At 41.8% G+C, this 26,906-nt stretch overlaps 1 protein-coding gene across 3 annotated transcripts in view; it reads right to left on the reverse strand.

The window, feature by feature from the left end:
- APMAP (adipocyte plasma membrane associated protein) overlaps positions 1-26,906 on the reverse strand; it is a 51,604-nt gene that overhangs the window by 22,099 nt on the left and 2,599 nt on the right. For all 3 annotated transcript variants that reach the window (XM_032351591.1, XM_032351590.1, XM_032351589.1), the window contains exons 2-3: positions 17,770-17,886; positions 13,239-13,354 (exon numbers count right to left, since the gene is read on the reverse strand). In XM_032351591.1, the coding sequence (XP_032207482.1) occupies positions 13,239-13,354; positions 17,770-17,886 (233 nt within the window). The remainder of the gene's footprint in view (positions 1-13,238; positions 13,355-17,769; positions 17,887-26,906) is intronic.

The following is a 26,906-nucleotide window of genomic DNA, read 5'->3' on the forward strand; positions in this document are numbered from 1 at the left end:
CTTCACTATCTTGCCTCTCCCCTCTCCTGCCTGCTTTTCTATCTCCCTCTGCTCTTCCCTGCCCCACCCCCCACTCATGCCCTCTCTCAAAAAATGAATACAATCTTAAAAAAAAAAAAAATCACTTAAGTAATCCATAATATCAACAGATTAGAGAAAAATCACATGATCATATCTACAGATGCATAAAAGCATCTGATAAACTCCAACACTCTTTGTATTTTATTTAATTCATTTATTTGACAGAGAGAGATCACAAGTAGACAGAGAGGCAGGCGGGGGGGGGGGGGGAAGCAGGCTTCCTGCTGAGCAGAGAGCCCAATGTGGGGCTTTATCCCAGGACCCTGAGATCATGACCTGAGCCAAAGGCAGAGGCTTAACCCACTGAGCTACCCAGGTGCCCCTCCAACACCCGTTCTTGATAAAAATTTTACAATAGGATATTACTCATCAGAAATGAATACCCAACTTCTCCATCAACATGGATGGGACTGGAGGAGATTATGCTAAGTGAAATAAGTCAAGCAGAGAAAGTCAAGTATCATAAGGTTTCACTTACTTGTGGAACATAAGGAATAGCATGGAGGACATTAAGAGAAGGAAGGAAAAAATGAAGGGGGGGCATTGGAGAGGGAGATGAACCATGAGAAACTGTGGACTCTGAGAAACAAACTAAGGGTTTTAGAGAGGGGGGGTGGAGGGATGGGTTAGCCTGGTGATGGGTATTAAGGAGGGCACATATTGCATGGAGCACTGGGTGTTATATGCAAACAATGAATCCTGGAACACTACATCAAAAACTAATGATGTACTGTATGAAGACTAACCAAACATAAAAAAAAAAAAAAAAGAATAAGAACAAGAAGAAGAAAAGTATCTAGGGATCTAACTCACCTTAAATTAAACTAATGTAGTGTAGGTTAAAATTAGGTGGTAGAAGGATGGAGAAAAAAGTAGGGAACTAAATATATCATGTTTCACAACCTGTAAAAAAGAAAAGAAAAAGAAAGAAAGAAAGAAAAAGAAACTTTCCGCCAATTAGAAATAGAAAGGCACTTCCTCAACTTGAAAAGAACATCTACAATATACTGACAGCTAACATCATAATTACTGGTGACAAACTTAGAAGCTTTCCTACTAAAATGAGGAGCAAAAGCAAAGAATGTCCTCCCCTCACCACTCCTTCACAATACTGTACTAGAAGTCCTGGCTAATGTAATAAAAGAAGGAAATAAAAGGCATACTGATTGATAAGGGAGAAATAAATCTGTCTTTGTTCAAAGATGATATGACTGTCTATGTAGAAAATCCCAAAGAATCAACAACAACAAAAAAACTCCTAGAACTAATAAGTGATTATAGCAAAGTTTCAGGATACAAGGACACTATGCAAAAATCAATTGCTTCCCTATACACCAGCAATGAACAAGGAAAATTTTAAATTAAAAACAGAATAGCATTTACATTAGCACCCAAAAGAATAAAACATTTAGGTCTAAATATAGCAAAATATGTACAAGATCTATATGAGGAAAACTATAAAACTCTGATAAAAGAAATTTTAAAAAACTAAATAAATGGAAAGATTTTCCAGGTCCATCCATAGGAAGATTCAATACTGCAAAAAAGCTTAGTTGTTCCCAACTTGATTCATAGATTCAAAGCAATCCCAATCAAAATCCCAGGAAATTATTTTGTATATATCCTAAAACTGATTCTAATGTTCTTATGGAAAAGGAAAAGATCCAGAATGGCCAACAAAATATTGAAGAACAAAGCCAACAGTATGACACTACTTGACTTCCAGACTTACTGAAATGCTACAGTAAACAAGATATTATGGTAATGGCAAAAGAATAAGACAATTCCATGAAACAGAATAGAGTACAGAATCAGACCCACATAAATTAGTCAACTGATGTTTCACAATATAATCTTACATAATATATTATAATATAATGGAGCAAAGACTGTATTTTCTCCAAATGGTGCTGAAACAACTGGACATCCACATGTAAAAAATGAATCTAGACACAGACATTACACCTTTCATGACAGTTAACTAAAAATGGATGATAGACCTGAATGTAAAGCACAAAAGTATAAAATTCCTAGAGGAGAAAATTTAGGTGACTTTGGATGTGGTGAAGTCTTTTTAGATACAATAAAGACATAATGATGGAGAAATAACTGTTGTTGGACTTCATTAAAGGAAACTTCTGCTTTGTGAAAGACACTGTTGAGAGAATTAGAAAATAAGCCACAGACTGGGAGAAAATATTTGTAAAATATATATCTGATAAAGGAATTGTTATCCAAAATATACAAAGAACTCTTAAAATCAACAATAAGAAAATGAACCCAATTTTATAAATGGCCAATAGCCTTAGATACCTCACCACAGAAGATTTGCAAATAGAAAATGAGCATATGAAAAGATGCTCAACATTACATGTCCATTAGGGAATTGCAAACTGAAACAATGAACTACCACCACACATATCTCAGAATGGTCAAAAATCGAAAACACAGACAACACCAAATGCTGATGAAGATGTAGACCAACAGGAATGTTCATTCACTGCTGGTCAGAATGCACAATGGTTCAGCCATTCTGGAAGATAGTCTGACAGTTTCTTGAAAAACTAAATATATTCTTAGAATCCAGCAATTGTGTTCCTTAGTATTTACCCAAATGAGTTGAAAACATAAGTCCACACAAAAACCTGCATGTGGATGTTTATAGCAGCTTTATTCGTAATTGCCAAAATTTGGAAGTAACCAAGGTGTCCTTTAGTAGGTAAACAGAAAAACTGGTACATTCACATATGGAGTATTACCATCAATAAAAAGGCATAAGCTTTATGGATTGGAAGAACAAATATTTTCACAATATTTCACAATATTACTGAAAAGAAATGAGCTGCATGGATTGGAAGAATAAATATGCTACACAGAGCAATCTACACATTTAGTGCAATCCCTATCAAAATACCATCAACTTTTCCCAAAGAAATGGAACAAATAATCCTAAAATTTATATGGAACCAGAAAGGACCCTGAATAGGCAGAGGAACGTTGAAAAAGAAAACTAAAGTGGGCAACATCACAATTCCAGACTTCAAACTCTATTACAAAACTGTAATCATCAAGACAGTATGGTACTAGCACAAAAACAGACACATAGATCAATAGAACAGAATAGAGAGCACAGAAATTGACCCTCAACTTTATGGTCAACTAATCTTTGACAAAGCAGGAGAGAATGTCCAATGGAAAAGTCTCATCAACAAATCGTGGTGGGAAAATTGGACAGCCACATGAAGAAAAATGAAACTGGACCAATTCCTTATACCACACATAAAAATAGACTCAAAATGGATGAAAGACCTCAATATGAGACAGGAATCCAACCAAATCTTTGAGGAGAACACAGGCAGCAACCTCGTCGACCTCAGCCACAGCAACTTCTTCCTAGAAACATTGCCAAAGATAAGGGAAGCAAGAGCAAAAATGAACTATTGGGACTTCACCAAGATAAAAAGCTTTTTTTGCACAGCAAAGGAAACAGTCAACAAAACCAAAAGACAGTTGACAGAATGGGTGAAGATATTTGCAAATGACATATCAGATAAAGGGCTAGTATCCAAAATCTATAAAGAAGTTATCAAACTCAACACCCAAAGAACAAATAATCCAATCAAGAAATGGGCAGAGGACATGAACAGACATTTCTGCAAAGAAGACATCCAGATGGCCAACAGACACAAGAAAAAGTGCTCAACATCGCTCAGCATCAGGGAAATGCAAATCAAAACCACAATGAGATACAACCTCACACAAGTCAGAATGGCTGGCAAGGATATGGAGAAAGGGGAACTCTCCTACACTGTTGGTGGGAATGCAGGCTGGTACAGCCACTCAGGAAAAAAGTATGGAAGTACCTCAAAAAGTTGAAAATAGAGCTACCCTATGACCCAGCAATTGCATTCCTGAGTATTTACCCTAAAGGTACAAATGTAGTGATCTGAAGGGGCACATGCACCCCAATGTTTACAGCAGCAATGTCCACAACAGCCAAAATATGGAAAGAGCCTCGATCTCCATCAACAGATGAATGGATAAAGAAGATGTGGTATATACATAATGGAATATTTTTTTTTAATTTTTATTTTTTATAAACATATGTTTTTATCCCCAGGGGTACAGGTCTGTGAATCACCAGGTTTACAAACTTCACGGCACTCACCAAAGCACATACCCTCCCCAATGTCCATAATCCTACCCCCTTCGCCCAAACCCCCTCCCCCCAGCAACCCTCAGTTTGTTTTGTGAGATTAAGAGTCACTTATGGTTTGTCTCCCTCCCAATCCCATCTTGTTTCATTTATTCTTCTCCTACCCACTTAAGCCCCCATGTTGCATCACCACTTCCTCATATCAGGGAGATCATATGATAGTTGTCTTTCTCTGCTTGACTTATTTTGCTAAGCATGATACGCTCTAGTTCCATCCATGTTGTCGCAAATGGCAAGATTTCATTTCTTTTGATGGCTGCATAGTATTCCATTGTGTATATATACCACATCTTCTGGATCCATTCATCTGTTGATGGACATCTAGGTTCTTTCCATAGTTTGGCTATTGTGGACATTGCTGCTATAAACATTCGGGTACACGTGCCCCTTTGGATCACTACGTTTATATCTTTAGGGTAAATACCCAATAGTGCAATTGCTGGGTCATAGGGCAGTTCTATTTTCAACATTTTGAGGAACCTCCATGCTGTTTTCCAGAGTGGCTGCACCAGCTTGCATTCCCACCAACAGTGTAGGAGAGTTCCCCTTTCTCCACATCCTCGCCAGCATCTGTCATTTCCTGACTTGTTGATTTTAGCCATTCTGACTGGTGTGAGGTGATATCTCATTGTGGTTTTGATTTGTATTTCCCTGATGCCGAGTGATATGGAGCACTTTTTCATGTGTCTGTTGGCCATCTGGATGTCTTCTTTGCAGAAATGTCTGTTCATGTCCTCTGCCCATTTCTTGATTGGATTATTTGTTCTTTGGGTGTTGAGTTTGCTAAGTTCTTTATAGATTCTGGACACTAGTCCTTTATCTGATATGTCGTTTGCAAATATCTTCTCCCATTCTGTCAGTTGTCTTTTGGCTTTGTTAACTGTTTCCTTTGCTGTGCAAAAGCTTTTGATCTTGATGAAATCCCAATAGTTCATTTTTGCCCTTGCTTCCCTTGCCTTTGGCGTTGTTCCTAGGAAGATATTGCTGCGGCTGAGGTCGAAGAGGTTGCTGCCTGTGTTTTCCTCAAGGATTTTGATGGATTCCTTTCGCACATTGAGGTCCTTTACCCATTTTGAGTCTATTTTTGTGTGTGGTGTAAGGAAATGGTCCAATTTCATTTTTGGGCATGTGGCTGTCCAATTTTCCCAGCACCATTTATTGAAGAGGCTGTCTTTTTTCCATTGGACATTCTTTCCTGCTTTGTCGAAGATTAGTTGACCATAGAGTTGAGGATCTATTTCTGGGATCTCTATTCTGTTCCATTGATCTATGTGTCTGTGTTTGTGCCAGTACCATGCTGTCTTGATGATGACAGCTTTGTAATAGAGCTTGAAGTCCGGAATTGTGATGCCACCAACGTTGGCTTTCTTTTTCAATATCCCTTTGGCTATTCGAGGTCTTTTCTGGTTCCATATAAATTTTAGAATTATTTGTTCCATTTCTTTGAAAAAGATGGATGGTACTTTGATAGGAATTGCATTAAATGTGTAGATTGCTTTAGGTAGCATAGACATTTTCACAATATTTATTCTTCCAATCCAGGAGCATGGAACATTTTTCCATTTCTTTGTGTCTTCCTCAATTTCTTTCATGAGTACTTTATAGTTTTCTGAGTATAGATTCTGTGCCTCTTTGGTTAGGTTTATTCCTAGGTATCTTATGGTTTTGGGTGCAATTGTAAATGGGATTGACTCCTTAATTTCTCTTTCTTCTGTCTTGCTGTTGGTGTAGAGAAATGCAACTGATTTCTGTGCATTGATTTTATATCCTGACACTTTACTGAATTCCTGTATAAGTTCTAGCAGTTTTGGAGTGGAGTCTTTTGGGTTTTCCACATATAGTATCATATCATCTGCAAAGAGTGATAATTTGACTTCTTCTTTGCTGATTTGGATGCCTTTAATTTCCTTTTGTTGTCTGATTGCTGAGGCTAGGACCTCTAGTACTATGTTGAATAGCAGTGGTGATAATGGACATCCTTGCCGTGTTCCTGACCTTAGCGGAAAAGCTTTCAGTTTTTCTCCATTGAGAATGATATTTGCAGTGGGTTTTTCATAGATGGCTTTGATGATATTGAGGTATGTGCCCTCTATCCCTACACTTTGAAGAGTTTTGATCAGGAAGGGATGCTGTACTTTGTCAAATGCTTTTTCAGCATCTATTGAGAGTATCATATGGTTCTTGTTCTTTCTTTTATTGATGTGTTGTATCACATTGACTGATTTGCGGATGTTGAACCAACCTTGCAGCCCTGGAATAAACCCCACTTGGTCGTGGTGAATAATCCTTTTAATGTACTGTTGAATCCTATTGGCTAGTATTTTGTTGAGTATTTTCGCATCTGTGTTCATCAAGGATATTGGTCTATAGCTCTCTTTTTTGATGGGATCCTTGTCTGGTTTTGGGATCAAGGTGATGCTGGCCTCATAAAATGAGTTTGGAAGTTTTCCTTCCATTTCTATTTTTTGGAACAGTTTCAGGAGAATAGGAATTAGTTCTTCTTTAAATGTTTGGTAGAATTTCCCCTGGAAGCTGTCTGGCCCTGGGCTTTTGTTTGTTTGGAGATTTTTGATGACTGTTTCAATCTCCTTACTGGTTATGGGTCTGTTCAGGCTTTCTATTTCTTCCTGGTTCAGTTGTGGTAGTTTATATGTTTCTAGGAATGCATCCATTTCTTCCAGATTGTGAAATTTATTGGCGTAGAGTAGCTCATAGTATGTTCTTATAATAGTTTGTATTTCTTTGGTGTTAGTTGTGATCTCTCCTCTTTCATTCATGATTTTATTTATTTGGGTCCTTTCTCTTTTCTTTTTGATAAGTCGGGCCAGGGGTTTATCAATTTTATTAATTCTTTCAAAGAACCAGCTCCTAGTTTCATTGATTTGTTCTATGGTTTTTTTGGTTTCTATTTCACTGATTTCTGCTCTGATCTTTATGATTTCTCTTCTCCTGCTGGGCTTAGGGTTTCTTTCTTGTTCTTTCTCCAGCTCCTTTAGGTGTAGGGTTAGGTTGTGTACCTGAGACCTTTCTTGTTTCTTGAGAAAGGCTTGAACCGCTATATATTTTCCTCTCAGGACTGCCTTTGTTGTGTCCCACAGATTTTGAACCGTTGTATTTTCATTATCATTTGTTTCCATGATTTTTTAAAATTCTTCTTTAATTTCCCGGTTGACCCATTCATTCTTTAGAAGGATGCTGTTTAGTCTCCATGTATTTGGGTTCTTTCCAAACTTCCTTTTGTGGTTGAGTTCTAGCTTTAGAGCATTGTGGTCTGAAAATATGCAGGGAATGATCCCAATCTTTTGATACCGGTTGAGTCCTGATTTAGGACAGAGGATGTGATCTATTCTGGAGAAGGTTCCATGTGCACTAGAGAAGAATGTGTATTCTGTTGCTTTGGAATGAAATGTTCTGAATATATCTGTGATGTCCATCTGGTCCAGTGTTTCGTTTAAGGCCTTTATTTCCTTGCTGATCTTTTGCTTGGATGACCTGTCCATTTCAGTGAGGGGAGTGTTAAAGTCCCCTACTATTATTGTATTATTGTTGATGTGTTTCTTTGATTTTGTTATTAATTGGTTTATATAGTTGGCTGCTCCCACGTTGGGGGCATAGATATTTAAAATTGTTAGATCTTCTTGTTGGACAGACCCTTTGAGTATGATATAGTGTCCTTCCTCATCTCTTATTATAGTCTTTGGCTTAAAATCTAATTGATCTGATATAAGGATTGCCACTCCTGCTTTCTTCTGATGTCCATTAGCATGGTAAATTCTTTTCCACCCCCTCACTTTAAATCTGGAGGTGTCTTCGGGCTTAAAATGAGTTTCTTGGAGGCAACATATAGATGGGTTTTGTTTTTTTATCCATTCTGATACCCTGTGTCTTTTGATTGGGGCATTTAGCCCATTAACATTCAGGGTAACTATTGAGAGATATGAATTTAGTGCCATTGTATTGCCTGTAAGGTGACTGTTACTGTATATGGTCTCTGTTCCTTTCTGATCTACCACTTGTAGGCTCTCTGTTTGCTTAGAGGACCCCTTTCAATATTTCCTGTAGAGCTGGTTTGGTGTTTGCAAATTCTTTCAGTTTTTGTTTGTCCTGGAAGCTTTTAATCTCTCCTTCTATTTTCAATGATAGCCTGGCTGGATATAGTATTCTTGGCTGCATGTTTTTCTCGTTTAGTTCTCTGAAAATATCATGCCAGCTCTTTCTGGCCTGCCAGGTCTCTGTGGATAAGTCAGCTGCCAATCTAATATTTTTACCATTGTATGTTACAGACTTCTTTTCCCGGGCTGCTTTCAGGATTTTCTCTTTGTCACTGAGACTTGTAAATTTTACTATTAGGTGACGGGGTGTGGGCCTATTCTTATTGATTTTGAGGGGCGTTCTCGAAACCTCCTGAATTTTGATGCTCGTTCCCTTTGCCATATTGGGGAAATTCTCCCCAATAATTCTCTCCAGTATACCTTCTGCTCCCCTCTCTCTTTCTTCTTCTTCTGGAATCCCAATTATTCTAATGTTGTTTCGTCTTATGGTGTCACTTATCTCTCGAATTCTCCCCTCGTGGTCCAGTAGCTGTTTGTCCCTCTTTTGCTCAGCTTCTTTATTCACTGTCATTGGTCTTCTATATCACTAATTCTTTCTTCTGCCTCACTTATCCTAGCAGTGAGAGCCTCCATTTTTGATTGCACCTCATTAATAGCTTTTTTTATTTCAACTTGGTTAGATTTTAGTTCTTTTATTTCTCCAGAAAGGGCTTTTATATCTCTCGAGAGGGTTTCTCTAATATCTTCCATGCCTTTTTCAAGCCCGGCTAGAACCTTGAGAATTGTCATTCTGAACTCTAGATCTGACATATTACCAATGTCTGTATTGATTAGGTCCCTAGCCTTCGGTACTGCCTCTTATTCTTTTTTTTGTGTTGAATTTTTCCTTCTTGTCATTTTGTCCAGATAAAAGTATATGAAGGAGCAAGGAAAATACTAAAAGGGTGGCAACAACCCCAGAAAAATATGCTTTAACCAAATTAGAAGAGATCCCTAATTGTGAGTGGGGAGAAAGGGGATAAAAAGAGGTTCAAAAAGGAAGAAAGAAAAAAAAAAGAAAAAAAAGAAAAGAATTAAAAAAATAAGAAAAATATAAAAAAGAAAATATATATATATTAGATAAACTGGTTAAAAAACGTTAAAAAAGAAAAAGGTAAAAGTTAAAAAAAAATTTTACCAGAAGGTGAGGAAAAAAACAAAAAATGAAAAAGAAAAAAAATTAAATTAACTGCAAGACTAAAAAAAAATCACAGGGAAAAAGCCATGAGTTCCGTGCTTTGCTTTCTCCTCCTCTGGAATTCTGCTGCTCTCCTTGGTATTGAAACCGCAGTCCTTGGTAGGTGAACTTGGTCTCGGCTGGATTTCTTGATGATCTTCTGGGGGAGGCGCCTGTTGTAGTGATTCTCAAGTGTCTTTGCCCCAGGCGGAATTGCACCGCCCTTATCAGGGGCCGGGGTGAGTAATCTGCTCGGGTTTGCTTTCAGGAGCTTTTGTTCCCTGAGCGCTTTCCGTAGAGTTCCGGAGGACGGGAATACAAATGGCGGCCTCCTGGTCTCCGGCCCGGAGGAGCCGAGAGCCCGGGGCCCCACTCCTCAGTGCGCCCTCAGAGAACAGCGCCCAGTTACTCCCGTCTGCCTGACCTCCAGCCACGCTCCGAGCTCACCGAGCTGCGAGCTTACTGTCGGCTCTGTCTCTGTAGCCGGCTTTCCCGTTCCAATACCCGCAAGCTCTGCGACACTCAGACACCCCCGATCCTTCTGTGACCCTGCGGTACCTGAGGCCACGCTGACCCCGCGTGGGCTTCGCCCCGGTTTAGCCTCTGGAGCGATGTCCCTCAGCGGAACAGACTTTTAAAAGTCCTGATTTTGTGCGCCGTTGCTCCGCCGCTTGCGGGAGCCGGCCCCTCCCCCCCGGGGTCTATCTTCCCGTCGCTTTGGATTCACTTCGCCGCCGGTCCTACCTTTCAGAAAGTGGTTGTTTTTCTGTTTCCAGAATTGCTGTTCTTCTTCTCTTAGATCTGCCGATGGATTTTCAGGTGTTTGCAATCTTTAGATAAGCTATCTAGCTGATCTCCGGCTAGCTGAAATAGTCTCAGCCTGCTACTTCTCCGCCATCTTGACTCCTCCTCTTATACATAATGGAATATTAAGCAGCCATCAAAGAAACCCAAAAAACAAAATCTTACCACTTTTAATGGCATGGATGGAACTTATTATGCTAAGCAAAATAAGTCAATCAGAGAAAGACAATTATATGATCTCCCTGATATGAGGAATTTGAGGAACAACACAGAGGATCATAGGGGAAGGGAGGGAAAAATAAAACTAGATGAAACCAGAGAGGGAGACAAACCATAAGAGACTCTTAATCTCAGGAAACAAACTGAGAGTTGCTGGAGGGGAGGGGATCTCAGGAAACAAACTGAGAGTTGCTGAAGGGGAGGGGGACGGGACGGATGGGGTGGCTGAGTGATGGACACTGGGGAAGGTATATGTTATGGTGAGTTCTGTGAATTGTGTTAAGACTGGTGAATCAGACACCTGTACCCTTGAAACAAATAATACTTTATATGTTAATTTAAAAAAAAAAAAAAGGAATGAGTTATGAAGCCATGAAAAGACATGGAGGAACCTTAAGTACATATTAATAAGTGACGGAAGCCAATCTGAATAGGCTGCATGCTATATGATTCCAATCCTGTGACATTCTGGAAAAGGCAGAACTATGGAGAACACTAGAAAGATAAGTGTTTCCAGAGGTTGCAGGATGGTAGGGATAAACAGGTGGAGCTCAGAGGATTTGGGGGAATTTTAGGACAATGAAACTACTCTGTATGATATGATAATGGTGGATATACATCATTCGTACATCTGTCCAAACCTATAGAATATATGACACCAAGAGTGAGCCCTATGTCCAAACCTATAGAATATATGACACCAAGAGTGAACCATGGCCTCCATGTCCTAATGACATGTCAGGGTAGGTTCATCTATTGTAACACATGTTCCACTCTGGTGTCAGTGTTGATAACAGAAGAGGTTGTGTATATGTGCTGGTGGGGGATGGGGTGTATGATAAACCTCTGTACCTTCCCCTCAATTTTGCTATGAATCTAAAATGCTCTATGAATTGCTCAACACTACATAAAAAACTAATTATGTACTATATGTTGGCTAATTGAACATAAAAAATAAAATAAAATAATATAATAAAATAAAATTTATTTAAAACAATAAACGCATGTTAATTGGTGATTACTCTCCCCACACCCTCCTAAGGCCAGTGCCTTCCTCCAGTATCAGCTATATCCCCCAGGACAACTCCAAAAGGCAGATGGGAAGCAGTGGTTCCCTGGGGCCTAAGCATACCTGCAGAGGGGGTAAGAGACCCCCACTGTGCCTAACAGTGTTCACAGAGAGAACAACCAACTCCTTTAAGGAAAAAGGCAAGCCCTGGTGCCATGGAGCAATGAGGTGTCAGCCCAAGAGGAAAGGGAGGGGACGAGAGAAACATTCTCTTTAAAAGATAACAAAAAAAGATTACTCTTATTCCTTGGAGTTCCAGTTTAAATATCAATTTTGGCTTTTCACCAAAAACAAAACTTGTTATATTAATAAACGTCAGTATCTTTTGAAGAGAAATACAAGGTTCTATCATGAAAGGCCTATCCCTCTTACAATTTTGACTGCCAGCCAGACCACTAACATTTGCAGAAAGGCACCAGACTAGGTCCTACATCCAATAGCAGGGGAGAGAGAAGGGGTCCATCCCACTGAGGGACCGCCATGCTCTGCACAAGGCGAAGCCACACACTCGGACACAGGAGTTTACCACCGCCGCACAGAAGCATACCATACTGCCCAGTGAGGCAGCCTCCCCCAGCAAGATGCTCAGAAATCCTCACGCCATTTTCAGCTCTTCAACTGCTCGGTAACTGTGTCTTTTTTTTTTTTTTTTTTAAGATTTTATTTATTTATTTGACAGAGATCACAAGTAGGCAGAGGCAGGCAATGAGAGAGAGAGAGAGAAAAGCAGGCTCCCTGCTGAGCAGAGAGCCTGATGCGGGGCTCGATCCCAGGACCCTGAGATCATGACCTGAGCCGAAGGCAGAGGATTAACCCACTGGGCCACCCAGGCGCCCCTAACTGTGTCTTTTGATTCTGGAGCTTAATCTTCATTCTAAAAGGCAGATAATGCCTAGTGGCTAGAAACTCAAGAATTAGAACCAGATCCATGTCTAGCTCTCAAGTTTGGGCAAGTCTGAAGCAGTTAAGTTACCCTTAAACATACCCACCAAAGTCAGCTTCAAACAAAACAAACCAAACAACATAACAGTGGAAATCATTTGTATTCTTTTTTCTTTTTTTTTAGATTATTTTATTTAAGAGAGTGTGAGCTAGCATGAGCAAGGGGAGCAGCAGGCTGAGGGAGAGAGATAGGGAGAAGCAGACTCTCCACAAGCAGGGAGCCAGCTCGGGTCTCAATCCCAAGCCCCGGGATCATGACCTGAGCCAAAAGCAGATGCCCAACCCCCAACCGACTGAGGCACCCAGGTGCCCCTCATTTGTATTCTTTTCAGAAATGGAATCTTTGCAAAGACAAAATGAATGAAGAAAAATGTCCTATCGAGTAACACCTATCTTTGATTAATGAACTAAACATCAGTGTGTTTCCTTTTTCCTTTCAATTTAATGGGCCCAACACTTTGAACAGAATGAAGTGCTCCACAGACATGAACTCAAAACTTGTAACTCAGAGAGCTGAGGGGTCCTGTCTACAGCTGAGGAGGATGGCCAGAGCCCCCCCCACCCAGGAGCAGGGTGCATCAAGGCTGCTCTGGCAGAATCCCCCCTCAGGGAGCCTTGAAGTTTCAGGGCTTTACTCACCCCCAATATTTGCTATGGACTCTGGCCCAATAAGTTGATTTTCAAACAGCCTTTCCGCCTGTTGTAACTTCATATTTGGTTGCAGAACACCAAGCAAGAGAAGGGGTTCTTTGAAGCTGTAAAATAATGCAATTATAGGGATTTGTCTATAAGAAATACATGAAGAAAGTGTTTACTGAGGACCTTCATGCGTAACTCCCCACTCTTTGATAAAGAGGGCATACTGCAATAACATCCTTAGTTGCCAGAAACACAAAGGCTAAAGAAAACACCATTCTAGGAGATCAGAAAAGGTCATAGTATTAAAAAACATTAAAATATGATTATGGCTAATGCAAGAACTTTGGTAATCAGCTGAGAGTATCTGGGGCCTCCACTTACTCAAGCTCCAGTCTCAGTCCAATGCCCTGACAAAGGTTAGACATCATCCCACCCTCTGATTCACATGCCCTGGCATTTATTTTTCAGTATCTGCCCAGTCATTAAAATCCCAACTAAGACAGAGGGGAGTGGTGGGGACATCCCACAGCTGATAGCCTCGCTTCCTACTTCACAGAGAAAACAGAAGAAACAAGAGGAGTTTGTCCTGGCCTGGTGTCACCAGCCTATCACCAGCACAGGTGCTCTCTGCCTCCTGCCTGTCCCTCTCAGGGCCCAGCCAGGTTTCTCTCTGAAGCCAGCTTACACTGGGCCCTGGACCCTTCCTCTGACAACAGACTGAGCTCCAGGAATCTTCCCTCTCTGCTGGTCCTTCTCAGCCTTCAAATCCTGCTGGTGGCACTTTCGGGAGGCAGACATGGTTGAAGGTCCTCTCCCCATGTCCTTTGCTACCACCCTGGTCCAGGCCACCATCTTCTGGCCCCTGCTTCCTCCATATTCTCTACAATGTATATCCTCAACCCAGCACTGTGCACCTTGTGAAATACATTCAGATCACAGTGTTCAGCTCTCACAGCCCTGCAATAGCCCCATCTCAGCTAGAGCCTATGGCCTTGCAGGGGTGCCCTTCTCACTGAAGTCTGGCCAGTCACCTCTCTCAGGTCTTCTCCTCCTGTTCACTCTACCCTCTACAGGGCCCTCCCTGCCGGTTCCTGACAGGAAGGTCAGGAACTTCCCGCCCTTAAATCCTTGGCACCAGCTCCTCTGTGCTCTGCCCTCACCTTCTCAGGGAGGCCTGCTCTGACCACCCAATATAATACACCAGACCTCCCTCCAAAGCGAAGTTCCTGACACTCTATTTTCTCTATAGCACTTAGTAGCTGCTCACTTCTCTGTTGCATATACTGTCTATCCCCACTAGAACACATGGCCCATGAGATCAGGGATTTGTGTTTTTCACTGCTGTATCTCAAGCACCTGCCATATAGGAGGTTCCCAACCAACACTGCAGGAAGGAGGAGGAAGGGAAGGAAGGGGCAAAGAGGGAAAATATCTCCCAATTCCTGCCCTACCTTGCCCTCAAGCAGGGGAGTTTCCCAGTCACTGTTCCAGAGTGGGAGACCCAAGAGGGAAGGGGAAGCTGAAACTGTTGAATGAAAAAGAAGCTTCCCTGTCTTGCCCAACCCTTCCCTTTCCAGCAGAACACCTACTGCCTCCCCTGAGTCAAGCACGTGCTTAGGACACAGCACAATTTCCTCTGAATTAAACTCCCCCAACCCACCCCTCTTTCACTCTACCCTGCCTCCCAGTTACGGCTTTCACCTGCTTTAAAAGAAAAAACAATCATGATTTAACTAGGTGTTAATAAAGTTATTAAAAGATATTAAGTTAATAAAGTTATTAGATAAGTATCTACCTAATAAAGCTACGAGTTTTACTTCTAAATGAAGAGAGCAGGGCTGCAACCTGCATACTTTGTTGAGAAAAGCCTAGGATATGGAGATGGACATGGCTAGGTTTGAATTCTGACCTTGGGAAGGTCAGCCCTCCCAAGGTGCACGTGAAGACTGAACAACACAGACAAGCATGTACAGCCCAGGGACAGAGGACAGTACACCCGAGACTCAGCCACCCCCTTCTGCCCAATCCTTGACCTTGCCTAATTCCCTATACAAAGGAAGTCCTCGAGAAATATTTGTAGCATCAACCTAATCAGTATTTCATGCACCATCCCTGCCAACAAGCACCCTGAGTATTATCTCAATAGGGAGGCAAGAAGAAAACTTTTATGAGAAAATGCAAAGGATGGGCAAGAAAGGGCCCTAACTCCTGCAGCCTGAGCAGCAGGAGCATCAAGGAAGAATGGCCTCAGGAAGGCCAGCCAGGCCACATGGACCCTTGCTAAAGCCTATGAACTCAAAAACTCTTATCAGATCCTTGTTAACTCCCAAGTGCTGCTAACTCTTATTAAGTCCCATTAACTTCATGTGTCAAATGTATCCTAAAAGAACTGACCAAAATCCTCCAAAAATCAGAATGTCTTATATGTCCTATCTACCACAGTCTGTACATTTTCCAAACAAGGAAGAAAGAAGGGTGCTTTGCATGGCAGGTTTTTGACAAGGCCCTGCAATCTTCCTGGTGACTGCTCCCTAGAACTAAAACCAACTGCGTAATAGTCCATTCTGGAGGGGCCTGCACCCATCTTCATTTTTCTCTGTGATTTCCCGGCAATTGCTGAGTGCGGTCTCAGCTCTCCCCCAGAGGACATGGACACCAGAGGTAGACTCTCTGAGGCACTTCCGTCAGCCATCCTCCCTCCTGTGCAGTTGGCCGGATCCTGCTCCCCACAGCAGTCGCTGGTGGAGAGAACAGAGGTGCAGCAGAAGCTGAGAGCTCTGCTCTCCCATCAGCATCAATACTGCAACCACCCACTTGCTCCACACAGTGTGTTTCCCTTCCTTGCTCTTTTTGCTCTGAACAGAGTTTGAAAGAAGCCCTTTTTGCTGCTGCTGTTAGCATTTTCCTCCAAACCTCAGCTCACTTCTGTTCTTCTACCTCCTCCAGTCTTCTGCTTTTGTTCTGCATTTGGGGTTGCCCCTTCCAATTATTGAGCAAGTCACCTTCTAAGTCTGAGCATGGGAAAGATCCTGTCAGCCACCCTGGTTTCACTGGGCTTCTCCTCCCTCCCCTTCTCACAAGGCTCATTTACTCTACAGAGAGAATGTACTTTGTACAATTTCAAATCCTTAGTGGGCCACTTTCCCTTTCAGTTTCTGGTCAGGAGCACACACCTGTCTTTCCTTTGAATTTCTTCACTCTTCCCACATAAAAATTCACCTTTACCGAGATCAAAGGTCTCCAGTCACTGAAGCTCCATGTTCCCCTGCTCTTTTCACTTTCCTGCTCTTCTCCAAGGCTAACTCCCCAGTCCAGATTTTGATGCCCAGCTGTGGACACAGCTCACACTCCCACCTTAGCCAACTAGATTATTCAGAAAACCCCAAGTCAGTTTCTATTTGGGGTAGGTTGAACCACATCCTTCTACATGTTGACGGGGCTTAGCAAGAGAGAACCCCTATCACCCACAGTGTGCACCAGTCAGGACACCAAGTATGCCCTTGGGCCTAGCTCAGCCAGAGGACAAATGGAGAGGTCCACCAACACACCAGGAATTAGAAGTCACCACTGTCATGGGTCTACAATGCCTAGGCCTACACACAATCCCAAAGTTATGCAAACTAATTATGTTTTAACAGCACCATATACATTACTAATTCTAAATCCAGCAACAGAAAAAATTGACTCTTATATAAAAATGTCACTCTAAGGTAGAATTGTGTCCTCTTTGTATCTTTGTATTCAGCTACCTACCTTAAGCATTCTAAATGCTGTATACATTCTCAGTGAACTGAGTACAACATAAAGCCTTAATTTTATTTATAAAACACTTACACATTATTCAGTGTTATATTCACTCTATAATGGGACACAGTTCTTGCCTGAAGTTTTTAAAATCACTTAAAATAAACTTCCAAAAGCTTCACTTCTCTGGAAAGTTCAAGAGCAAAGGGGAATTTACTTGTCAAACCAGATTGCACAACCCTTTGGCATAAGCTCAAATCAATGTCATAAATCATCACACCATTAAGAGCCTGGCTCTGCATTACTATAATTACAAACGTGAATGCATTTCATAGGGTCCTAGGTAAATACTATTCTTTTCAAGTTATAATGGACTACATTACTCATAGATGCCCACCAATGAGAGGTAACTTAGGAAAAACAGATTACTAATTATAAGGCTTTTGAAAAAATCAGTACTTAACAAAATTTAAACAAAGGAACTTAACCTTTTTGTGTGCTTTTGCCACTTCAAATGAATTCATGTTAATTAACACATAAACTTCTCTTATTGGGGATTTTTCTGGGTTTTATATGCGGTTTTTCATTTTTGTTTTTGAAATCTTATGAACAATACCATTCATATATTGTGTAACATCTGATTCCATACAAAACTCAAGCATTAAAGAAATCACAAATATCTCTCTTTCCTAGTAACTTACCTTTCAGAACAAATTGGGTATCCTAGACATTATCCCACCCTACCCTTGCGAAGCAAGCCCTCCCAAAAATGACCAGGACAGCTCACCTGAGAGGCTGTGGGTCTATAGGAGACTCCAGGAGCAGCATGGCTCCAAGCAGGGGAACGGTGAGGGAGATAGCCAGCATCAAGAAGGTCACTCGGAACACGCGGCCACTAAAGGAGCTGCCAGAATCAGGGAAATACAAGTCAAAATCACAATAAGATACCACCTCACACCAGTCAGAATGGCTAAAATTAACAAGTCAGGAAATGGCATATGCTGGTGAGGATGCAGAGAAAGGGGAACCCTCTTACACTGTTGGTGGGAATGCAAGCTGGTGCAACCACTCTGGAAAACAGCATGGGGGTTCCTCAAAAAGTTGAAAATAGAACTACCCTACAACCCAGTAATTGCACTACTGGGTATTCACCCTAAAGATACAAGCATAGTGATCCAAAGGGGCATGTGCACCCAAATGTTTATAGCAGCAATGTCCACAATAGCCAAACTATGGAAAGAACCTAGATGTCCATCAACAGATGAATGGATAAAGAAGATGTGGTATATATACACAATGGAATACTATGCAGCCAACAAAAGAAATGAAATATTGCATTCACGATGACATGGATGGAACTAGAGGGTATTATGCTTAGCAAAATAAGTCAATCAGAGAAAGACAAATATCATATGATCTCCCTGATATGAGGAAGTGGAGATGCAACGTGGGGGTTGTGGGGGGTAGGAAAAAAATAAGTGAAACAAGATGGGATTGGGAGGGAGACAAACCATAAGAGACTCTTAATCTCACAAAACAAACTGAGGGTTGCCAGGGGGAGGGGGGTAGAGAGAGAGTGGTGGGGTTATGGACATTGGGGAGGGTATATGTTATGGTGTGTGCTGTGAAGTGTGTAAACCTGGCAATTCACAGATCTGTACCCCTGGGGCTAATAATACATTATATGTTTATTAAAAAAAATAAAAATAAATTATAATTTTTAAAAAAGGAGCTGCCAGAGATGGAATATACAAAGGTGATCAGCAGCAGCTGAGATGAGACAAGTCCAGCTGGTCTCAAAGCCTGTGAAGCAAGAGCAGGCTTTTAGTCTAGTCTCATTGTGAGACCACTGACCTCTGCGGCTTGTGATGAAACTTTAGGACTGTTTGCTATGATTGGCAAACATGCTTCTGTTCTTTTTTTTAATCTTCCAGCTGTGTGGGAAAGTCTTATCAGTTATTTGCCAGATAGTCTGATAAACTGAACCTTCAATCCTCTAATGCAGTCTCCAAGAGGGCAAATCAGAGAACTGGTAAACACAAAAATGGAATAAAGAGTGCGATGATGTAATGCAAACACACCCGTCTACAAGAGAAGATGTGTTTATCAAAAGTCACTATTTCCTAGTATATGGATTTAAAGCAGCAACGTTCAGTCTTATGGGTCTCTAAGATTTCCAGCTTTGGTGGATAAAAGAGATAAAGACAAATTCATGAAGCAAAGAGAACACAATACAACTTGCTGAGAGTCTGATTCTCCAGTCATTTTGCCAATCACACTACACCTTCAAGAATTCAGAAGCAAATCTCAGCTCCCGACCTTTAGAGGGCTGACAGATACTGACAGTTACTCACAAAGAATCTATACAATCACAATTCCAAGTCATCACTACTAAAGGCTTGGGAAGATCTAAAAGCTGCCTTGGGAATCTTGTGTGATGTTTTCGGACAAATGACCAATGGTAACTAAAACGATCCTCACTGACATTATTACTCACGTGGTAAACAGCACATTTAGCCTCTTCGCTACTTCATAGGATCATTACCTGCTTTAAGTGCATTCAAATTTATTATATACTTACATCAAGATTAACTTTAAGCAAATAAAATCATGTGCTCCTAAGGTGAAGAATCTTTCCCTATCCGCCCCCCCCCCCCCAAAATCAAGACTTAAAAAAAATCAAGACTCACACTTAACAAACACTTCATCAAAGGGCTGTGTTTTGTTTGAGTCTTGACAGGCTAACCTTCCACTGTATAAACCTGATTCCAGGTACAGTACAGAAATGTGGGGCCTAAAGGCCAGCTCTAACTTCCCCAACAGCCAGCTATGCCACTTCAGGCAGGTTTCTTCACATGAAGCCCATGGGCTCCCCACTATGTAAGAGGGTTTTGTAACCTCAATGCCCCACCCAATTTAAATATGCATGATTTTAATAAATGAAATGGCAAAAAATAAAGCATCTGTTTTGACCAGTAGAAATGAAAAGCAAAGGGAAAGAAAAAGAGGAGAGAGGAAAAGATTCTCCCCTAGTGCCTCCAGAAAGGGACACAGTCCTGCCGACACCTTGACTTCAGCACAGGGAGAACTGTCCGGGACTACCTAAAGTCAGAACTGCAAGTTCATCCAGTGTTGTTGTTTAAGCCATGATGTATGGGGTCATTTGTCATGTCAGCCATAGAAAACTGATCTAGTTTTCTAATTAAATTAGTTTCGTTGCCTGGAAGTAGGGTATTCCTGCAACAAATACCTGAATCTGTAGAAGTAGCTTTGGAATTGAGCAGCAGATAGAGGAAGGAAAAATACTGAGAAGTAGGATAGAAAATTTTGTCCAGATTTCCTTAAACAGACTTAGTAGAAAAACAAATGTTAAAGACTCTACTAGCTAGGACTCAGAAGGCAGTGAGGAGCATGGTAGAGGAAATGTACATCATCTCAGAAGATGCCTAAATCGTTGGGAACAAACAGACACCAAAGGCGCCACCGATAAGGGCTCTCAAGGATGTCAGAAACAAGTTATTGGAAGCTGAAGGAGAGCAGATCCTTATTATACTACATCCTGCAGCAATGTGGAAAGCAGAACTTGTAAATGATAAGCCAGGATGCCGAGCTAAGGCCCTTTCCAAGCAGAGTAGAAGGTGCAGTCTGGTTTCTTCTCCTTTCTCTTCCAGAACAGGACAGTATAGGGAGTAGCACTGAGCACTTCCTTTTACCTTTGACATTTCCCCCTTTGGTAATGAGAACGCTATTCTGTGTCTATCTTCCTTCTAATAATCCTTCAAAAATGAATTTTCTTCCTAACTTCCCTCTCTGCACTCATACAGGGCTCAGAGCCCAAACCCTACCCAGGCAAAATGCCAGGTCGCCAGCCTTTCCCTCTTGCTACCTGGGAAAGGAGGTGATCCATCCTACAGACCTGGCTGGGAGAGGCCAAGGGTGCCCAGGCTCCTGGAAGGGATCCCTAGGAAGAGAAAATCCAGGCCAACCTCTACCTCCCAGCCCTGTCTCCAATCTCCAGGGCCACAGAGTCTTCTAATGCAACTGACTGATGCCACTCAAGTGTGCAAGAAGAGCACAGTGCATGAAAATGCACATATGGCATGGGATCAGCTGCGAAACTGTCATGACAGCAGGCTGATGCAACCTGCTGAGAGGTCTGAAAAGAAGAATGATAAAAACAATGACAATAAGAACATGCCACGCAACATGCTTCATGTGGGTAGCTAGCTAGGCGGAACTATGTATATCTCTACTTTTCAAAGAGAAAAGTGGTCAGAGAAAGACAAGTGTGCCCACAGCCCACTGCCAGAACTGAAGGAGCACAACAGAGGGCCAGGTCTGGTTCTAAGGCTGCAGTCACCATTAACAACGTTACCTGCTATGGACAAGCAGACAGAGAGAGGACCTACAGCCCTCAGGGCCGGAGTTGGAAAAACTCAGAACAACTTGATCATGACATTCTGCACATTTCGTATACATGGGATCATACAATATGTGACCTCCGTGAATGGCTCCTTCCACTCAGCATATGTTTTGAGGCTCATCCAGGCTGTAGTACAGATCAGTAACTCATTTATTTTCATGACTCAGCACTATTCCATTGTAAGTATATACTGGCATATCTCATTTTACTGTGCTTCACAGACATTACATATTTTTTTTTATATAAGTTTAAGGTTCCAGAATTCAGTGGAGGAGGTAACTGCTGATGTGGTAGAAACAGCAAGAGAACCAGAATCAGAAGTGGAGCCTGAAGATGTGGCTGAGTTGCTGTAATCTCATGATAAAACTTTCACAGATGAAGAGTTGCTTCTTATGGATGAGCCAAGAAAGTGATTTCTTGAGATGGGATCTACTCCTGGTGAAGAGGCTGTGAAGATTCTTGGAATGACCATGGGGGAATTAGAATAGCACATAAACTTAGCTGATAAAGCAGTGGCAGATTTTGAGGGGATTGATTCCAATTTTGAAAGAAGTCATATCAGTGCTATCAGCAGCATCACCTGCTATAGAGAAACTGTTTGTGAAAGGAACAGCCAATTGATATGTCAAATGTATCTTATTTTAAGAAACTGCCACAACCACCTTAGGCTTCAGCTACCATTACCCTGATCAGTCAGCAGCTCAAATGACAGTTAGCATTCTTGGACAATAAATTATTTTTTAACTTAATGTAAAGGTATGTATATTGTTTTCTAGACATAATGCTATTGCACACTTAACAGATTACAGTATAGTATAAACACAACTTTTCTATGCACTGGGAAACCAAAAACTTCATTTGACTCACATTATTAAGATAAAAGTGGTCTGAAACTGAACACACAATTTCTCAGAAGTATGCCTGTATCACAAGTAGTTTATCCACTCATTCCCTGACAGATATTTGGGTAAGAGGGGGAAATAAGGAGTGATTACTTAATAGGTAAAAGGTGTTTTTATGGGGTGATGAAAAAGTTTTGAAACTAGAACATGTTGCCTAACACTATATATCACTAAACTATATACACTCTAAAGCAGGTAATTTTATGTCACGTGAATTTCACCTCAATTTTTAAAAGTGTTAACAGTGATGAAAATGTTCTAAACTTATATTATGGTGATTCTGGCAAAAATTTGTAAATATACTAAAAACCAATGAACTGGACATTTAAAAACTACATAAATTTTATCCTGTTAAAAAAATAAACAAACAAACAAAAAAGTCAATGACCCAACTGTGCAAACTGCCACTCTGAGGCCAGGATGCTGTAACTTAAGCAATTTTCTTTAAATGGCCTAAAGCCTTTTAATACAATAGAAATAACAGAGTATCTATACGGTAAAGCAGGACTGTTTACAAGTATAACTGACAGAAATGGCTGACCCTGTGGTTCTTTTACAAGCAGAATCCCAAGAGAGATAAATACAGAGGCACATGGTGAGGCTACACTGCACAAATCATCTGGGTAAGGTCCAATAAGGAAGTCCATGTCCTCGAAAGGGGGCTGATGTAATCACTCCTCCCCCACCTCCCCAGCCCAGGAGAGGTGCAGTCCCTTAGGGGAAACTGAATTGTAAAATCTTTCACCACAGAGCTGTCATTAACATAAGTGGTGACAATGGCCAAAATGCTACTTTACCTTTTCCTTACCTGACATGATTCCACATAAAACACATCCTTCTCATTTGTCTTAGACTCCTATACTGTACATTCTTATAACACACTGTAGCTTACATTTTTTAAAATCTTAAATTTAGTAATCCAACTCACAGATTGTGACATGCTGCTTGAACATCTGGTTACCCCTTCACATAATAGTAAAAGCCTCACTGATCCCCAGAAGAAAAAGTCCAGCCAGGACTGAAAGCGGGCGCTTCCAACTAGAAAGGCAGCCAGACACTGGGAGCCAATCTTTGCCAGAGTTCTAGTGAATGCCCTCTTACAATCACAGTCTAAAAAGCTGAAGGAAAATTCAGAGGCCACCCAGTCCAATGCTCAGAAATGTGGTCAGTCCCTGGCCTGCCTACACCAGATGACTGGGGCAACAAGGCCCAGGAATTCTTACTGGGCAAGCCAGCGTGGGACTGGGGAGCCTTTTTTCTTGTGCTCCTCAGTTGTCCCTGATGTGCAGCTGGATACCATCAACCTCATCCAACTCTCCACTGGGTGATAATATCCATCAGCATCACCCTGGCTGCTCATGAGACACAGCCTCTATTGGAAAGTTCTGTGCTCAAGTTTTACAAACAACCACTTAAACTCCTTTAGCAGTGCTGTCCAATGGAACTCTCTTGGTAATGACAGAAATGCAGCAACCACTAGCTAGGTGTGGCAGCTGAGCACCTGGAATGGGGCTAGCATGTTATCTACATGAGCCAAAGACAGCCACTGTGTACTGTATTTACTTCCTCACTACAGGCTGAGACCCATTAGCTCAATAGGCCCACCAGCACCAAACTCAAACTTTTATAGACAAGGTTATTTTAAAAATAGCCAAACAAGCAAACTTCTAGCCATTTAGAGTCTGCATGTTTTGCATACTCTATAAATCTCACCAATAGCAGTCACCCATTGATAAGACAGGGCCTGGATATTTTAAGGCCCTGAGCTGCTGCTGTTGCCCCTGGAGCTCTCTGACCCAGAGACTCACCTAGATAGAGGAGGCTGCTCTCTTACCCTCCTCACTAACCTCCCTTTCTGGACTGGGGCCCTTCTCCTGTCCAAGTGTCACCCAATAAAGCTTGTGTGTGCCACTGCCACCTCATATCCATATCTTTTTTCCTTTATCAGCCCCCAAATCCCTCAAACTCCCTACACTGTACAAATGAGGAACTGAATTTTTAATATAGTCCAATCAAATTAAATAGCCACATAAGGCAAACGGCTGCCACATCAGACAGCACAGCTTCAACTCACTTAATCCTTCACACACAGCATTTAATAATCAACCACACACACATGCCAGGTACTACCCAGGGCCCTGAGAGTTTCCCGCCCTCTATATATTCTAATAAATAAGCAGATACCAGAGAGTGACAAGTACAACAAAGAAAAACACAGCAGGGTCAGGGGCAGGAGGAGGAGGAGGGCTGGCCACAATAGGGGTCAAAAGCAGGTGACCTCTGAACAGAGACTTCAGTGAAGGTAGGAAAATCTCAAACACCTGGGGCAGAGGAATGCAAGCAGAAGTAACAGCAGGGGGGCGCCTGGGTGGCTCAGTGGGTTAAGCTGTTGCCTTCGGCTCAGGTCATGATCTCAGGGTCCTGGGATCGAGTCCCGCATCAGGCTCTCTGCTCAGCAGGGAGCCTGCTTCCCTCTCTCTCTCTCTCTCTCTGCCTGCCTCTCTGTCTACTTGTGATTTCTCTCTGTCAAATAAATAAATAAAATCTTTAAAAAAAAAAAAAAGTAATAGCAGGACTCAAGAACTTGGCATGAGTGAAGAAAACATACTTTAAGGGGTTAAGTTTAAGCCCCCATTCCCAAACCTTGGCCACAGAGACAGAATGGCCAAGGCAGGCAGGCAGGCTGAGGCATGGTAAGTGAGGGGAAGATGGTGGAACAGGTTTGGCCCACGGCCAGGGGCAGATCCCACCGGCCCTAAAGGCCAGGGAAGTGCCTGCCAGAGTGCAGGATCGATGTTCATGAAGGTTACAGCATAAAGCAGTTCCCTCATTATTTTATGGGAGACATTGGCTGCTTGGGTCACCTCATGAAACATGTTCTAAGATAGACACTTTCCCTTTGCTTGCACTGGCTGGGCCCAGATGAGTGCCCTCAGGAAGAACAAACCCTTGACCTCCCAGATCACACCATCCTTCCCAGGCAAACCATCCCCAGTCCTGCAGGAGTCCCTCAGGTGGTGGGGCTTGCAGAACTTTCCTGGTTGTCTCAAGAGTTTGTAAAAATTCCCCCTAAAATGCGGTGCCCAGAGCTCAAAGCAAAGCTCTAGCCTAAACCATAAATGTCACTCCACAAAAAGGCTTTAATTGCCATGACTGAAAAGCAAGGAGATTTCACATAAAAATATGGGTTTCCAGCTTCTCTTGAAAAAGCAGAGATCTATGAAACCTAAGGCTGCAGGGCAGGTACACAGGACTTTCCGCTCCTCAGACACACATGCTCTTCTTCTCCTGGCCCCACACCTGCTCCAGACCTTAACACACCAGGATTTTCTAAGAACTAAACCAAATGATGGATGTATGTGCAGTGCTAAGACCAGGGTTTGGAATAAGAAAAGTGCTTCATAACTGACAGGTAGCAGGACTGCTGCTCTTCTGGAGGCATCTGAGTCTGTGACTGTCTGGCAGTGGAACCTCTGTACCTAAGCTCTGGGCACATTTATTTTGACCCAAGGTTCATTCCTACAAACTCACAGTCACCTATAATTCTGCCTTTCCTCCACCTTTGCCTCCTGCCTCTGCACACCCGCCTCATGTTAACTTAAATAAAGGATACTCCATTTATCCCTCTCTATTTTCACTGACAGTGTTGCACATTTTGATGTTGCACATCATATTCTCTTTCCCAATCTGTGCTGACACATCCAGGAAGGCTGGCAACTTCCCTCCCAGATGCAGTTTGGGAAATAAACTTTTTTGCTCCAGTCTCTTAGAGAGCCCAAAGTGATGCTCACCTCCTTGAGGACATCTGCACCCTAAAATTTCCTAGATTTCTAAGCCCAAGAGAGCAATCATGGTGATGCAACAGGAGCTGTCAATAACTTTTGGCTCAGCCATGTGTTACAAAATCCTCTGTAACTTCACCAGGCAAACCTAAAAGGTGTTCTCCATCCCCTTCAGCATACAGGACATCAGGGCCTTGAGTCATAGACTGAAGGCTCCATGAGATCAAAAACAATCTGTGTTTTTTTTAAAAACCTATTAGTCACAAATCCATGGACGAGAGCCCCAGGTATCAAGGTGACCCCTGAACCTGAAAAAGTTAAATAGCAGCAAGCCCAGTCTTTTAACTGACTGCACCTTGAATTTGTTGGTTGCTCACATTCCTTTACACTGGGGCTCACTGACTATAGATGCCTTCATTCATTTTAGCACTGAAAATAAGTTAGAAACAAGTTAAAAGAACGATCTGAAACACACATCCAAGGGGAGGGCTGAGAAGAAAACACTGATTCCTGACTCCTCATAACCACAACTTCATGATGGCCCCATCTGTCTCTCTACCCTGCCTTCCTTAATCTTCAGTCTTAAAAATGGAAACGGAAAATGAATATAGGAGGGATTCTTAATTAGCTTAAAATCCTTTAGAAGTTTACTGGAAAACTGTTAACTTTTGAATATACTCACTCTTCAATCCTTAACAGTTACACAGAGACATTAAACAGCTACCCTCTCTTCCCAGACTGAACTATGTTCCAAAAGAGAAGGAACAGTATTAGTGTTGCAATCCTTCTGACAGAGTTTGTAAGGCATTTGGAGAAA

This window comes from Mustela erminea, chromosome 7 (assembly GCF_009829155.1).
Source record: "Mustela erminea isolate mMusErm1 chromosome 7, mMusErm1.Pri, whole genome shotgun sequence".
Lineage (NCBI taxonomy): Eukaryota > Metazoa > Chordata > Mammalia > Carnivora > Mustelidae > Mustela > Mustela erminea.